At 49.9% G+C, this 15,273-nt stretch overlaps 4 protein-coding genes across 6 annotated transcripts; 3 read left to right on the forward strand and 1 right to left on the reverse strand.

Moving 5' to 3' along the window:
- Positions 1–1,752: 1,752 nt before the first annotated feature.
- On the reverse strand, positions 1,753–2,951 carry FOIG_06606 (uncharacterized protein). The gene has a single exon (XM_031205721.1). It carries the CDS (start codon positions 2,189–2,191, stop codon positions 1,847–1,849), a length of 345 nt encoding a protein of 114 aa, XP_031064445.1. The 5' UTR covers positions 2,192–2,951; the 3' UTR covers positions 1,753–1,846.
- Positions 2,952–4,650: 1,699 nt separating this feature from the next.
- FOIG_06607 (uncharacterized protein) lies at positions 4,651–8,612 on the forward strand. Of its 2 annotated transcripts, XM_031205723.1 has the most exons (2): positions 4,651–8,292; positions 8,346–8,612. In XM_031205723.1, the coding sequence occupies exon 1, from the start codon at positions 5,216–5,218 to the stop codon at positions 7,067–7,069; it is 1,854 nt and encodes a 617-aa protein (XP_031064447.1). In that variant the 5' UTR covers positions 4,651–5,215; the 3' UTR covers positions 7,070–8,292; positions 8,346–8,612. The 2 variants fall into 2 exon arrangements, with proteins under 2 accessions (XP_031064447.1, XP_031064446.1); XM_031205722.1 differs by having other exon boundaries at positions 4,651–8,612.
- Positions 8,613–8,976: 364 nt separating this feature from the next.
- Positions 8,977–11,282, forward strand: FOIG_06608 (uncharacterized protein). Its single transcript, XM_031205724.1, has one exon. The coding sequence runs from the start codon at positions 9,202–9,204 to the stop codon at positions 10,357–10,359; it is 1,158 nt and encodes a 385-aa protein (XP_031064448.1). The 5' UTR covers positions 8,977–9,201; the 3' UTR covers positions 10,360–11,282.
- Positions 11,283–11,648: 366 nt separating this feature from the next.
- FOIG_06609 (uncharacterized protein) lies at positions 11,649–14,725 on the forward strand. 2 transcript variants are annotated; one of them, XM_031205726.1, is made up of 4 exons: positions 11,649–11,769; positions 11,818–12,526; positions 12,597–12,902; positions 12,956–14,725. In XM_031205726.1, the coding sequence occupies exons 2-4, from the start codon at positions 12,268–12,270 to the stop codon at positions 13,915–13,917; spliced, it is 1,527 nt and encodes a 508-aa protein (XP_031064450.1). In that variant the 5' UTR covers positions 11,649–11,769; positions 11,818–12,267; the 3' UTR covers positions 13,918–14,725. The 2 variants fall into 2 exon arrangements, with proteins under 2 accessions (XP_031064450.1, XP_031064449.1); XM_031205725.1 differs by having other exon boundaries at positions 11,649–12,526.
- The last annotated feature ends 548 nt before the right edge of the window (positions 14,726–15,273 follow it).

The raw sequence follows: 15,273 nt of genomic DNA on the forward strand, positions 1-15,273 counted from the left end.
CTTGATCACAGGTCGAAAATAGTAGATTTGACAAAGGAGCGGTCGCCTCCACTGATCTTCAAGCGGTGCTATGCAACTTGTGATTTCATGCAGCCATGGGCAACCGAAAGGAGCTATTGTTGTCTCAAGCGTGTTCTTGAAGATATTCAAGGCGAGCCGTTATACGCGGCCCCAGGAATACAATACTAGGAAGACCTGGTCGCGGTCTAGTACCGGATGCTTGTGCCTTTGATGGTTGCAATTATGCTTGTCATCCATAAGAACAAGACTAATATAGTTGCACTACCCACTGTAGTTCAGAACTAGTCTGACTCGTTGAGAGAAGGGAGAACTGGTAGTCATCGGTGTACGAGATATCTTGAGATTCACGATATGTTGCCTGTCAAATTGTTTCAACTTGATCTGTATAGAACTGTCTCAACTGGCCACCGGGAGCCGCATTCATAAACGCATATTTTGATGGTAACCACACATGATTAGACATAGCCTCAGTGAATGGCTGGAATCGTGAACTAATCATGCCGGCTGACGGCCCTGTAGAGCTGCGTCAATGCCTTGGATGCACGTCTAGCCTATCCCCACACAATCTGAAAGCCAAGGCAAGCCATCCGAGAGAACCCCGGCTGAAAGGTGTCCCCGTCTGGCTTAGCGAGCAGCAGCTTCGAACCCGGCAATTCACAAACTGGAGATGTTCAATCGTCTTCGTGCCTGTCAAGATAGAGCGAGGGCAACACAGCAGCGAGCTCGTAACAGTCCCAGAGATCTTGGGAAACACAAACTGTCAGCGTGGCATGTATAAGCAGACACGAAGCCAATCAACAACCTCGAGTTGACCGAATATTGCATCTTGGTTTAAAATCCGAGACATCGACGTGGAAAGTTGGTGGGCGAATGTGCAAAGCAAAAGGTAAACTTGAGGTTAGAGGGTGCAAGGTGATGGCCGTGCAGGGGCGTGGACAGGGACAACAGATGTCGATTATTGGATGGGTAGATCGAATGAGAAGTAGCAGCGTGTTCATCCTCGATTGCGACTCATCGAGGTCAGCTGATGAGGATGTCACCGACTCAGTACAGTATCAGAATTACTCCATGCAAGTTGCTCAAGAGCGCTGGCTGCTTGGTAACCGGGCACAGTTCAAACGACGACATAGTTACAATTGTATGTATTGTTGTTCTCGGAAGCGCCCGTCCGAATCTAGGTTTGAGTATGAAACAAAAACAACTCACATGACATGCTTAGAAGCGATACTGTGCTTGTTGTTCGTCGGTGGTAGGACGGAGAAAGCGGAGGCCAATCTCCGGTCTGGGCGCGGAAGGACAAGGAGGTGAAGCCGGAGAGAGTGGAGTCACTCGCTCCGGGGCTCGGAAGTAGACCCACCAAATTCCAAGCCGGACAGGAAACTGTGTTGGACACGTATTCATGCCGTGACGAATCGTGCGACACGATGCTTGAACGGAGGCTGGGCCGGATCGCCAGAAATTAACAGGGCATGAACTGGCGGCAGCATCGCCGAGTGCGGGACTAACCGCCCGAACTTGGTCATGGAAAGACTCCGAGGCCACTGTATATGGCCGCTGGAGGTTGGGCACCAGGCCCGTGCAAGCACCAAGCATGGATGGTCATTGCGGCAAAGCTATCTACCCATTACACCTGTCAAATAGAAACGTCAGCGCCGCAAGCGCGTTGAAATAAGTGACAGCACACTTGAGCAATTTTTTGCCTTCTGAGGAGGAATCGCAGAGAAATGGAAAGAGGCACTGTCGCAAGTAAACGAAACACATTCTTGCTCCTGCTATGAGTCAACTTTACAATAACCTCAAAACTTAGACGGCCAAGCCCGGAGCCTCAACTCAATCGCGACAACCAGTCACAAGTCCCAGACATGGATGGCAGACAGCTTGTCACGACCAGGTTTAACAGCGGTGCTTCGATATCCCACGTGTACCCCGCGCTGCACTCACGTCTGGCATTAACTTGGTGTAGATCGGGTTCATTGTTGGTACCCGAGCAAGGGAATTGAGCCAGCTTGGGCAAAGGTCTACGCCCAGTTAGGCACGAAGGTGAAGAAGGCCTCGGGGGCGGGCTAAACACGGCACTTTGGTGGAGGCGTAGATCGACGGAGGCGGCTTGAGGCACATCAACGGAGAATCGTGATGGCGTTTTACGCCCCTCTTGAGGGTAATCGGGCATCTCTAAGCTCTGTACGAGGTTCAATAATCATGATTGATTTCTCAGAGGCACAGCCGTTTGGCGAGTTCCGCATGGCTATCCTACTCTGTGTATCTTGTCCTACCTCGTCAAGCCCTTGTGGCATGGGTGCACAAGCCCCGATCTGCCTAGAAGAGCGGTTGAGATTCGGGCCTGTCATTTACTTGTCACTTATCGGGAACGGTCCATCTAACGGCGAACAAACCTGTTACGCTTCTTCTTGTTTCCTCGAGGTTTGGACGGAGCAAATTCTGTAGTCAGCCGCGGTTTATCTCAACATAGCCGTTGCAGTGCTGAGTGCAGTATTCGAAGCAGTTCTGTTCACTGGTAAGAAACCACAATTCCTCAAGAGTGAGCCACAATCTTTCTCTTCTTCATCTGGGAGGGGTGTGCCATCAGCCTCGTTCAGGTGTGCAATGCGGGTTTTGGCACCGGATATCGTTCGTGACTGGCAGACAGAGAAGGCGAGGAAGATTCGAAAAGAATCGTTGGATCAAAGGCTCTGAACAAGATCCACAGTTGGGCCTGACTGCTTGCGACTGGCGCCAGTCATACAAAGGCATTCCCTGTAAGATAACACCCAGACCCGCCAGAAAGTCTCTCAACAATCCCTCAAATGCGGGCTTTCAGGGCACCATCTGGGGTCGTGTCGACAGATCAGATCCATTCTCGGCGGCGCAGAGGGCTGGGTCGGGTTGCTGGGTCGCAAGGATTCGGGATTCGAAAGCGTCTAGCAGCTTTTATCGACAGCGAGCCAGTGATTAACCGCCTCACTTGTGGTTTATATGGATGAATGTTTATATGGCTTAGCGACTGTTTGCTGGTGTTTTGCATCGCGAATGTTTCACAGTCTGGAACAACTCACATGACAATTCAATGAATTGCCAGGGTCCATGTGTAATCCTGACATGGACTGGTCTGAATTGATGGCTGAAGTCGGTGAAAATGAGCCAGAACTTGGGGCTCGGTGGCTAGTTACCTTTAGTCATCATCGATAATGCGCTTGTAGTTTCGATATCGTGACCATATAAACGGCTAAGAGTAGTCGACGAGGCAAGAAAGAAGAGAGTTTCCATCTAAAAGACCATATCGACTGACAATTGTTTTGGCCGTTGAATCATTACAGGCATACCCCAGCATAGTTTTGAGAGTGACTCGAAGCTTAGTGAAAACTCCATCACCCAGCTCGCTTGCTTGTTGGTGGCCGTGAGCGGGATGGCTCCATAATCCATTCCATTCAGAACCACGACCAGCAAAGCACAACACAGCAAGAGTGAGGACCCCCACCTCTTCAATTTCTGGCATGACTGTTTTCTATGGTATTTTGAGTTTCCAATATTCAGGAGGGAATGGTAGACGGGAATTTAGAGTGAAGAAGGAAATCTGGTGCAACTATGTTGCTTAGCTGAGCAGGAGAAAATGCCAACTGCCAACGCATTGAGTGAGGCGGGCCGGAGCGAGAGACCCTCAAGGCTCCCCTGCCACCTCTGAAGTGTCCATGATGAGAGACAGAGATGCTGACGAATACGATACAGCGCATTCAGGAGTCATTGACATTCACTATCCATACATGAGTCGGGAAGCAAGAGGCGGGAAGCATGAACGAACCGGCGGATGTCTATGTTTGTGGCTACTGTGTTAATAATAGTGCACGTAGTGATCCGTTGCTGGATGAACGAGGATCGAGTGAGTGAGCGACTGAGTGAGTGTCTGTCTCACTGGCTCACTTTTCTGGTGCTGATGAATCAAGATATTTTGGGTAAACGAACGAGTAAAAACAAACGACAACCAATCTCTATCTGCGTCTTGTTCTGCTTTTGTGTCAGTGCCTTCGTCATTGCTCTCAGCGACTTGACGTGGTTGATTTGATTTGATTTGACTGACTGCAGTGTGCAGTTCCATTGCTGTGCTGGCTCCAGCGTTGAGTCGCTTGATTGATCGTCCATCGTCCCGTGGTAGTAGAACCACCCCCTCCCTTTTTGACGAGAATCTCCCTTGCTTCCTCTAGAGTCGCACCTTGAGGTGGGTTTACTTACACGCCCATCCACACTCATGCGCTTTCTCATTCTTTCTCATTTCCCTCCTCTTCTCTATCAATTGTGTAGAGTTTTCTATCACTTCAAGCTCGAGATATCGAGTCTTCCATGGCATGATCCAATTCTTGTTGTTCACATGACTACTCGTTGGGCTTGAATAAAATAGCCTCTCATCGTTGGCTCATTCTATCAAAACGTCAACGGCCACAACGGCCTGTGGCTGCGTGTCCGCCCTGGGCGGTAATAGTGCTGCATTACCACTAAAACTACCGGTAACAGATGGATCTGATTACCTGCACGCCCCCACACTCTCTGCTTCAGAAAATGCTGAACCCCCTTAGGCCCTGAAATTACCACCACCTGGGCGCTTTTATTAAAAACAGACCATCCTGTCCATCCATGCCCATCGCTTCTCCCCCCTCCTCCCCTCCTTCTTGTCTTGTCTTTCTCCTATGACAGTTTGATACATTGTCTTTTTAAAACAAACATATTTCTTCGATTCCTCGCTCTGCTTTCGCTTCCAGTCGAGCATTATATTCACCTCGAACAACATTATAGCATCAGCATCTACCAAGCATCGAACATTACATATCCGTCGCTACTAGCGTCTCCATTGAAAGCGCCCTGGTTTATGCCACTATCGTCACCGCCTTCTGTATCCAACTCACCAGCGACATTTTACTCACGACTTTTTTCGGCTGCAGCTGTCTTGGTCAACGAATTCGACTTCCTTCACATGTCGCTTGTTAGGTTTCACGAAAGGGGACGTTAAAGCATTGCGTTCGCGATCGCAAATACCGTCACCACCAACGCCACCGGCGCTCTCACCGCCTGGAGTTGCGATCTCATCCACCAACTGTGCCGTCCCACCTAGCGCGGTCCCTGTTCGATCCCGTCGAACCCCCTCTTCGAATTGACTCTTCTTGGAGCCGAATTCGCTCTCAAGTTTCTCCGATCTTCCAACTACACCATGTCCAACCACGTCTGCTACGTCGAGGATGCCGAGGAGGATTCAGGCAGCTCTGTCCTCGAGGGCATCCAATCCACCCGTCGCTATGCTGTTTCTGAAGCTCCCGGTCCCGCCAGTCCACCCAAGGAACGCCCCAACACAGGAAAGTCTCGCGGTGAAACCAGGCGATATTCCAGCCGGCGACAGGTTTCTCCTCCCAGTGAAGGGCTCTCCGATGAAGAGCCCCCTCGTAGGGAAGAGCGCCCCCGCCGAGACTATGAACGTGAAGCTCGTGAACAGCGAGATAAAGATCGACGTCGTAAAGAGCGCAAGCAGAAGGAAGCTGCTGAGCAGCAACAACGGAGGGTCCGAGCCGAAGCCAAACCACCTAAGGAACGTGAGCCCAAGCCTGTGAGAAGACCTCGCCCAACATCCCTCACCCACACCAAGACTGAGCCTGTTGTTCAACAATATCGCCGAGGTCGTGTCGAGGATCCCTCGTGTTATGGTGTCCAGCAGCCTGCCGTCTCTGGCATGCGCCCCCGTGCTCAGACTCGACCTCATAGCTATTACCCAGGACAAACCGCTCCTCCAATTTCCAATGCTGGCTGGCACCATGCCCAAGCTTCTCAACCTTCTTTCCCCGTCGGATCATTCCCGCCGCCACCTTACTTCCCTGGAGGACAGTCTCCCTCAGTGGTCGGCGTTCCGCCTTCGCCCGGCCCAGGTGCTGGAACACCTGGGTTCTTTGATATGCCCTCGCAGCAGGCCAGCGCCCACCTCAGAAACCGTTTTGAGCGGCCAGCTTCATCCATGGGTTTCCGTCAACAGCAACCTTCCCCATCAAACGTTGGGTATCCTCAGGATGACTTTGAGGAGGAGGAACAGCCTGATCCCCGTCTCATTAGACGTGCCTCTCGTTCCAAGAGGCCTCAACAGAATGACGAGGATCGCCGGCGTATGCCTCCTCCTGACAGCATCCCACGGCCCAAGTCTGCAATGCCTCCTCCAACCACTCCATTCCGCCCCCCTCCTCAGTCATTGACAAGGCAAAAGACAAGGACTCCCTCGCGGCCACCACCTTCGGGTCGTAGCCGTGTTGGGTTTGTTGACCAAGGCTATGAAGATGAAGACTACAACGACAGTCCCGGTCTTTTTGCGGACTCTCCCGAGGCCAATTTCGATCGTCGTACAGCTTTGGCCCGTACTCGACGCAGTTCTGTCGCTTATGAGCATCATGGTGCTGATCTTGTACCTGCTCGCACTCGACGAGGCTCCGTTGCATATGAACAGCGTGGAATCGACATTGTGCCTGCCCGAACTCGACGAGATTCCTACTACGAAGATCGCTCACTTGGTGGTGGAGGTGTCAGTTTGGATGAGGATAAATACCTGGACGCCATGCGATACCAAGACGACATCAATGGCGGTCCCGCCATGCCATTGACTGCTGAAACCCTACGCAAAGCTAGCAACCCTCGGCTTGGCGGTGGGAGCAGTCGAAGCAGCGGCAGCCATGATGATAGCGAATATAAGCGAAGCAACACCACTGGTCTCACCCGTTCTTCTTCAAGCGATACTGACAATGTCACGATCAAAGTGTCAGGCTCGGCCGTCGTGCGAGTGTCGGGTGCTGAGATTGAGTGCGGCGATGGAGGCGAGATCACATTTTCAAGACCTACCGGCAGCTCTAGAGTTGGCAGCGACCGCGCTAGCAGTTACTACCAGCTTGAAGATGTCCGCAGCCGAGTTGAACAGAAGGCTCTCCCTTACCGACCACACACTCCCAGTCGTTCTGACTCGCATCATCGTGGATATTCTGGAAACCATGCACCATATGATCCGTCCTTTGCCATGGACGACTACATTTACTGATGATTTTTTCTTATGAGAGATGACAAAGTTGATGATCAGCGCGTTTTTGCATTTTTGTTTTTTGAACTATATCTATTTCTTCTTTCTTATTTCCTGCATACAAATGTCTACGGGATGGGCAGCGTTTCGCCTATAATCTTGAATCTTGGCCATCGATGAGCATTTCGGTGGACGTTTTGATTACATTCAAGCTGCGGTCTTGAGCTCAGAGTTGAATTTATACACTCAGCTCCTATCTTGATGCTTGTATTCTTGGGTCAAACCCTCCCGTTGGCTTCGTGGCAGAAAGTTGATACCCCAAAAGCGGTGATGGTGGAAGCATCCAGTTGATGGTCCAGCTGAGTTACCAGCCCGGTTCTACCATCTCGAGGTACCAGTACCAACAGCGCTTACTGAAAGCTCAACTTTTTTTTTATTCGGAAATCATGTACGCCCAGATGGGTTGTTTTGGAGTTTGGATGGGTAGCGGAAGGGCACCAGTACGTCCTCAATGAACAGATGTCTTACCTTGTGGTGGCTTTGAACCGAAGTGTCTTTTTCCGATGCATGGTCGTTGCTACCTAAAGGGTGTAGATTCATGTTTAGGAGGACTGGCCTTGATTGGACTGGGACTAGACAATTTCCCATTATTTTTCTGCACCCCTTGCTGCGATCTGATCAGCAAGAAATCCCTGTGGGAAGCTGCATGAGAGACGGTTATGGATATGGCTTGTGTATTGCATTGTTGAGCATAGTGTAAGAGGAGGAACTTGAGACTTGGCTGGAACTACCATTGGACCCTTGTCATCAGAACGATAGATTGTACGGGCAAACGAGGTTCGCGCCTCTACCTGCTGCCCGGCAGAGAATAATCTTATGTTACAACCAGCATGACATGCATGTTTGGCTTCTCTATTCTACTTGTTCCGAGACATTAACTGGTGAACTGTGACAAGATCTTCGGCTGATCATTGTGGAGAAAGGGTGGCAGATTGATTGTGAGTGGGCTGGACAGAGATGAAGGATTTTGGTTGAAACGGAAGATATCGTTTGGGGATGGAGAGACTGAGAGTAACAAGGCAATGACTGGGTGGATATGATTGAGTTTGAACCATGGCAAAACACTGGGAACATGTTGCTAGCTATCCCTTTTTCTCCTGTCTCAGGTGTCTGAGTTTGTGCATAAGAAACTGGCGATCTGTTGTATGTGTAGATTAACCGCTCCAGAACAGCTTTCATCCGGTGTAAGCGCCCAACATATTCATGCAAACGTGAGCAGTTGCTGACGCTGTCTCAGGGGTAGAATCAGACATGGTCCGCCAGGTCTCAAATATGTAGCCTAGTGGCATTCCGATGTCAAACTTGAACAAGATGGTTCGAAGTATCACAATTGCTTAATGCAAATCTTAGGTAGGACAATAGCTGTCTCACAAAGGCCGGCGCTACTGCCAAGAATCTTCTTTTTATGCGGGCTAAAATAGAGCTCGTCAGTCCCATTCCCAAGATGCAGGAATAAAACTTGAAGGGGGGCGTGTGCGTTACAAATCTGGAGCATCAAAGTCGTGGACAGCTGTCATTGGTTGATGACCAAATGGGCTTTCTGTGCGAGGTTGCCTGGTCAGCAGTCGAGTGTTGTTTACTTTCGACGTCATTTGAAGATTGTGGCTGGATTCTGGTGATGAGGAGGTCAAAAAAAGCGGTTGAACCTGATGTAAACTTTACAAGGAAATAATTCGAGCTCTGATTTGATATCGTTCAAGATCATCACCTTCTTTTTATCCTGTTGTCAAGCTTCGAGAACGTTGTAAGAATTTGTGACGCGCACGTTGAAGCTGCCCAACCACCCGTTGCGCATCCCAGCCACGCACTTTACAGGCCTCGTTTCTGGGTTAACCAAGCACCATCGCCCAGCCTGAGCCACGCAACACTCTTTCTCCTTATCTCAAAAATAACACTAATTCCATAATCAACACTCCACGACTCATTTAACGATAACCATTACTTACCACAGTCATTCGATTGATACATCAAGAATACTCACGTCAACTGCTTGGTCTTATTTACGATTGAGCTCGGCTGGGCTACAGCACCCTGAGCCTAGCTTGCACATATCTATACTCGACTGAGACCTCTTCATTCTACTTCATTCCATCATGGCGCCCGCTATCATCCGCTCATTGCGCAGTGCGTCTTCACTCACACAGCACGCCCCTCGTACTGCCGAGGCCTTTTCCACACTCTCGGGACACTTATTGGAGGGCAGTAAAGTGCTGCTAGCTCGAGAGAATAAAGACGACGACAAGAACGATAGACACAAACCATCGGTCGAACCTGAATCAGGCTCGTTCGACCCTCACGACATCAGCAATGCCGGTTTCTTCTTCCTTTTTGCCCTGATCGGTGTGGTGTTCGTGTGTACCGGTATCTGGTTCTTCTTCTGGGCAAAGAACGGTGGCTTCCAATTCAAGGAAACAGATTGGGATGACTACAAATCTACGGTTCTTCGACGCACCGGGCCTAACGGCACTATTCTCTCCAACGCAACCCGACCAACAAACCTCGGTGGTGGTAGTGTATACAAGGACGTGGACGATGACAACACGACTGTAGTCACAGAGAGCACAACACTTACTGGTATCACAGCTGGAGCAAGCGACATTGGTGCACGTGAGAAGCGACGCCGCAAGCAGGAAAAGCGAGACCGTGAACGTGCGAAGAAGGGCAAGAAGACTAGCCGTCACGTTGGCGAAGCAGGTGTTGAAGACGAGGAAGCCGAACTTGCAGCCAAGAAGGAACTCCGCAGCTATCGCCATGAAAGACCTGCCCGCGTCGGCGGACTGAACAAGGAGAGTGAAGGCTCCGAGTGGGACGGCTCTACCAACCCCGGCACCGAATCTAACGTCTCAACAAACCTTCTTTCTGACCGTCAGACCACTCCTACAACCACACCTACCAAGTCCAAGGGCGGCATCCGCAAGGTCTACTCCACCGCTGATCGTCGTGAGAACCGTGAGGCAGAGCGCATGCGCGCCGAGGCCCGTCGTCTTCGTGAAGCTGGCCGAGCAGCCCGTCGTGATTTCAGCTACCAACGTGCCGAGAGCTACACCCGCGCCGACAGCCAGGTCAGTGAGAGTCTTCTCGATGGATCGCAGGTGACTCGTACCACAGACGATAGTGGCGATCTGGGTACCAAGAGTTATCACCACCCGATGCCTGAGCTGAGGGAGCTTGAGAGGGAGAGGGCAAGGGAGGAGAGACGGGCACGAAGAGCGCAGAGGGAATATCGACGAGGACGAGGAGAGGAGTGTTAAGGTTGACGTGATATGGGTATGACGAAAGTCTTGAATGGGCTATAAGGTAAAATGCGATTTTCTTACTTCGGGTTTGGGTTGGGTTCACTGCATGCATGTAGATGTATAACGTTAATGTAAATAGGCATGGTAACGGTTTCTCACGGACATGAATTGATATGCTGAGATTGTTAGATTATGAGATAGGCAATGCATTGAATAAACATGATGCTCTGGCTTGTATGAAAATGAAGTTATGGTCGTGAATGTGTAGATATAATTAGGCGCATCATTAATGTCAAGGTACTTGGGGCATTAAACTATGAAGGTTTCAGCCATAATAGTTACCAAGGTTATGATCTTCACTTTGCAACGACTTGTTTACTTTGACTAAAAAGGACGAATAATGAAACTATCGTCCAATGTCTCACATGTCTCCCTAAACATGCTACTACCTTCCATAAGCAGGTCATGTTTCAGATCCTTTGGATATTAATTAGAATAATGTCAGGATTGCAGGATTTGACAGTTCGTTGGCTGACGTGTAATTCATGGAAATTAATAGACGCAAGGCGTATCGCGAAGGCTCAAAATAGCACACGAGCTGAGATGCTCTGTTGTTTTGACGGATAAGGCGCTAAGATCCATGGAGGATGTGAAACCTGGGGGCGTCTTAGCTGTGAGGGTACAGGCACCGGGCCGAAACAAAACTGCATTTGCATTGCTTGGTATTATGCGATATGTTGGAGACTGCAGATTGCTGCTGTTGTGAATGTGTGAGTGAGTGATTATTAGGTGATTAGGTCTCTTACTGCTCACGTCACAGATACAATATCGTAAAGTCAGTAACAAAACTCTCAACGTCGTCATCAGCGTCGCATTTCGATTCGCTTCGCTTCTTTTGGTTCCTGTCCTGGTCTGACAAGGTTCCAGGTCCAGGTTCATCAGCCACTTTGAGATTCCATTGACTGATGATGGTTCTGGTTCAGCCTTGGGATACATGAGGCCCCACGCTGAGTGTTAGTGCTATGCAGTGTAAAGTGGTGATCCGCGCTAACACGATGCAAGCGTTGTCATGTCCCATCAGCCCGCTCCCGCTGCTTCCGTCGACCCTTGGGCCCCTCTTTAGGCTTCTCACTGAAGGTGATCCCCCTGCGGGTGCCCCGTCGGGAAGTGGTAGAGGTCACCCCACCAGGAGGTCACTGGTAACGTCCACTGTCTGCTTCAATGGGCTTATGACGGTAGTGTTAGAGACAATTGTTCGCTCTGTATAGAGAAGCTTGTCGTTAAGAAGCTGGTGTTAGGTCAATGTCTCTCTAGAAGAACTCTTCAAAGAATCATCTAGCAACTTTTGATTTACTGATAGTCCGCAGTTTGCGTTCGAGTGGCGATATCGCGTGGGCTAAAATCTAGTTAGGCCCGTATTGTGCTGTAGGCTTATCCTCCTCCACATTTGATCCAATCCTCTAACACCAACAGCCAACCACCTCACCCAAAGGCGCCTCGCCTCTCTCGTCTCTCCCTCCCCCGTCTTCGTCATTCTCCTCCTTCACCATCACCACCAAATCTTTTGGCCTCATTCCCCATCCTCCTCAAGTTCATCTTCACCTTCTTTCGGCGTTTTCGATTCCTCCGTTCATCAATATTAGCGACTTCGTCTTCGACTGACTCCTCAGCCACGTCTCCTTCTGCTTATCTCGCCGCGCGATTGATTCTTACATGTACTATTTGCGGCGGTGACGCCGTCCGCCAAGATCCGTGCCTTGATTGTCCCCGACCGACCGATCGATCGACTAATCTGCACAACACGATCTATACAATCCGAGCCAAACGCAATTCCCCTTGAATTAATCTCTCGACCCGATCAAGAACAAGCAAATCGAATCAAAATCAAGAGGCGGTCATTAAATACTTTGTCCGTCGCCCATCATGGGGCTCTCTTCCAACCCGTCGTCTGCCTTTACAGGCGTCGTCATCGGCCTCGTGTCATCCTTCGGCTCCATCGTCCTCATCGCCCTAGTTATCTTCATCTTCTGGGTTTCTGGCTGCGCGAGTACCGGTCGTATCATCCTCGATCGTCTCGGTCGACCTGGCGAATACGATGATGAACAAGCGTTCGCACGCGATGAGGCCGAGGCCCTCGAGGTCATGGATGATATGTCTCGCCAAGAATATCTACGTGCAAAGGGTATGTCACCAAACGTTCGCGCTCGCTAATCTGGCGAATGTATTTTACTAACATCCGTTGCGTCCAAAAGCCTGGGTCACTGCAAACCCTCCCGAATCAATGCAGACTGATATCTCTCTGTCTCAATACCTCGCCATACAAGAAAAGGGTGTCTCCGCATGGGAATTTGAGCCTGAACTGGAGATCGCCAACTGCTTTGTCGAAGCTCGTACCGAAATCGAATTCTTTGACTCGGAATGCACCGTCATGAGCAATCTCCCTGTTCCCAAGCAGAACGATGTCTACTACTGGGAAGCCAAGATCTACGAAAAGCCCGAAAACACTCTTCTCAGTATCGGCATGGCTACCAAGCCTTATCCTCTCTTCCGACTGCCGGGTGAGTTTGTCACAATTTGATCCTCCATGACCCGTTACTGATTTTAATGCCAGGTTATCACAAGTACTCTGTTGGATATCAATCTACCGGTGCCCGCCGCTACAATCAACCATTTGGCGCGACTCCCTATGGTCCCCCGCTGGTGCAGGGCGATGTCGTTGGGGTGGGTTATCGTCCTCGAACCGGTGCTATCTTCTTCACTCGCAATGGTAAGAAGCTCGAGGAGGTTGTTCACGGACTCAAGGCGCAAAACTTCTTCCCTGCCATCGGTGCAAACGGCCCTGCTACTATTCACGTCAACCTTGGTCAGGCCGGCTTCGTCTTCATCGAGGCCAACGTCAAGAAATGGGGTCTGGCTCCTGTGACTGGAAGCCTGGCTCCTCCGCCACCATATGGATCTGAGCAGGGTAGCATACTGTTGGAAGCTGGCACCAAGGACGGCAACACTTATCCTCAAGGCCGGCAACACAGCCACTCCATCACTGCAAGCTCTTACAACACACGCAACCCATCTAACGATCTGAACCCTTCGCATGGACGAACACGTAGTGGTAACTTTCGCGTCCTTCCTCCAACAAGTCCCGGACCAGTTAGAAGCTCGACCGATATTTCTTTGGCTCATTTTGTACCCAACGAGGAGAACGGCGAAGCTAGCAGCAATGCCGGACCTCAACAGGAGACGCACGACCACAACCCTCTGCATCTGCATCTCGAGGATGCGACAAACCCGCCTCCTGAATACCAAAGTCCCGACCATTCAGGTAGCGAAGATGGTCGATATGGAAGTGACAGCGAGGAAGATACGCCTCTTATTCGCGTAATGAACCGCAGCCGAGGTAACTCTTCCACTACGGTGCTTCCCTCACGGCAAACTCCAAGTCCTCGCCAACCACCAGTACCCAGCTATAGTGACGCTATGCGACAAGGAGCTGGTCGTGACCGTAGTGATAGTGCTCGATTACCGCCACCGAACCGAACGCCATCCAGTAGACCTCGCAGTAGCACTTCTGCTTGAGTGGGCATTCGAATGCGGCCTGCTGATTCACAAGTTTTATACATTTATTCATGAACGTCTGAACATGACATCGAAGACGAACGGCGATGCTCAAGAGATGCAGCATCGACGACATATGATACCGGAGTTGACAGGACCGATCCCCATACATGGTCCATTTCAATCGTTGTTTTCTCGCACAGGCGCCTTGGAGTTTTGAGCATTGACAGACGCACGTTTCCGAGGTATAAGAGCCTCCAAACGGTCGGCAGTCGTCTTTTTTTATTTTGTATTTTTAGACAGGAAATCTGCTTCGGTCTCGGGGTTGTGAACCGGCTGGATATGAGTTCCTGGAAAGGGGGCCGGAATGGAATATTGATACCAACAACCTGGATGGATTTGCGCTCCTTTTTTCATTTTGACGCTTCCTGTTTCCTTAAACATGGCCCCCCACTACGTATCTGAGACTGGTCGAAGAGCGTATGGATGTTTGGATAGTGGCTTATGCACTGATGGCCATAAGGGCGTTGATGTTGGATGAGGCCTCGGTCGCTGTCTCACAATAAAAGGGGCGACTTTGAGTATAAAGTAGTGGAAGTACTTTCGATATGAATTCACAGCCACTTATACTATCGCACCTTTTCATGTGTTGATATCATGAAGCCAGGTGATGTGAAATGGCTTATGTATACGATGGCTCTGGCGGGCTCTAAAATGTGGGCTTCATAAGGCTTAGTTGAGGTAGTGATACAACTGACCCTCTAGAGTCACCAAATAACAGCAGCTAAACATAGAACTTTATACGAAGTACCAATCATTTCCTAACTACCTACTTATGATATTTGATGTTCACAACGCCCTACATCTACAGGAGTCGCATTCTATGCACTGCACTATAAGAGACCATGGCCTTGATCATCAATTACAACAACCACTCCTTATTAAGTCTAGATTGATGACAACTGTATAATGTATTTCCTAGGGACAATTACCATCCTCTTCCTTGCCCATCCTAAATGTACCAGCTGTCGCTCTTAAGGTACGGTGCCACAAGGTACCTTTGATATTGGCTTCAACGCCGAGATCATACAGCTCAACAACTGTCTTCTAACCTACAGCATCGACTAAATCTACAGGATATACAGCATTGCGACAGGAAGACTGGCAACCGAGTTGAAATGCGTTTGCCTAGATGTATCTTTCATTCCGAGGTACTTACCACTCAAGTCTATCCCCATGGCCCTGTTCAGAAAAAGGCCGGCGACCAGAAGCCCAAATCCCCCAACTCAACTAGAAAGAAGTAGAAAATCATCTAGATACATTGGTTTTCATAATTCATATTGACCACCAGAGTTCCGATCGATATTATCAAGATTT

This window comes from Fusarium odoratissimum (assembly GCF_000260195.1).
Source record: "Fusarium odoratissimum NRRL 54006 unplaced genomic scaffold supercont1.9, whole genome shotgun sequence".
Lineage (NCBI taxonomy): Eukaryota > Fungi > Ascomycota > Sordariomycetes > Hypocreales > Nectriaceae > Fusarium > Fusarium odoratissimum.

What these genes read in the sequence shown, in the direction of transcription:
- FOIG_06606 (XM_031205721.1), bottom strand. Translation starts at nt 2,191, where the DNA reads ATGCCCGATTACCCTCAAGAGGGGCGTAAAACGCCATCACGATTCTCC.
- FOIG_06607 (XM_031205722.1), top strand. Translation starts at nt 5,216, where the DNA reads ATGTCCAACCACGTCTGCTACGTCGAGGATGCCGAGGAGGATTCAGGC.
- FOIG_06608 (XM_031205724.1), top strand. Translation starts at nt 9,202, where the DNA reads ATGGCGCCCGCTATCATCCGCTCATTGCGCAGTGCGTCTTCACTCACA.
- FOIG_06609 (XM_031205725.1), top strand. Translation starts at nt 12,268, where the DNA reads ATGGGGCTCTCTTCCAACCCGTCGTCTGCCTTTACAGGCGTCGTCATC. An exon ending in AGAATATCTACGTGCAAAGG is followed by an intron (nt 12,527 to 12,596) that starts GTATGTCACCAA and finishes TGCGTCCAAAAG; the next exon opens with CCTGGGTCACTGCAAACCCT. An exon ending in TCCTCTCTTCCGACTGCCGG is followed by an intron (nt 12,903 to 12,955) that starts GTGAGTTTGTCA and finishes TTTTAATGCCAG; the next exon opens with GTTATCACAAGTACTCTGTT.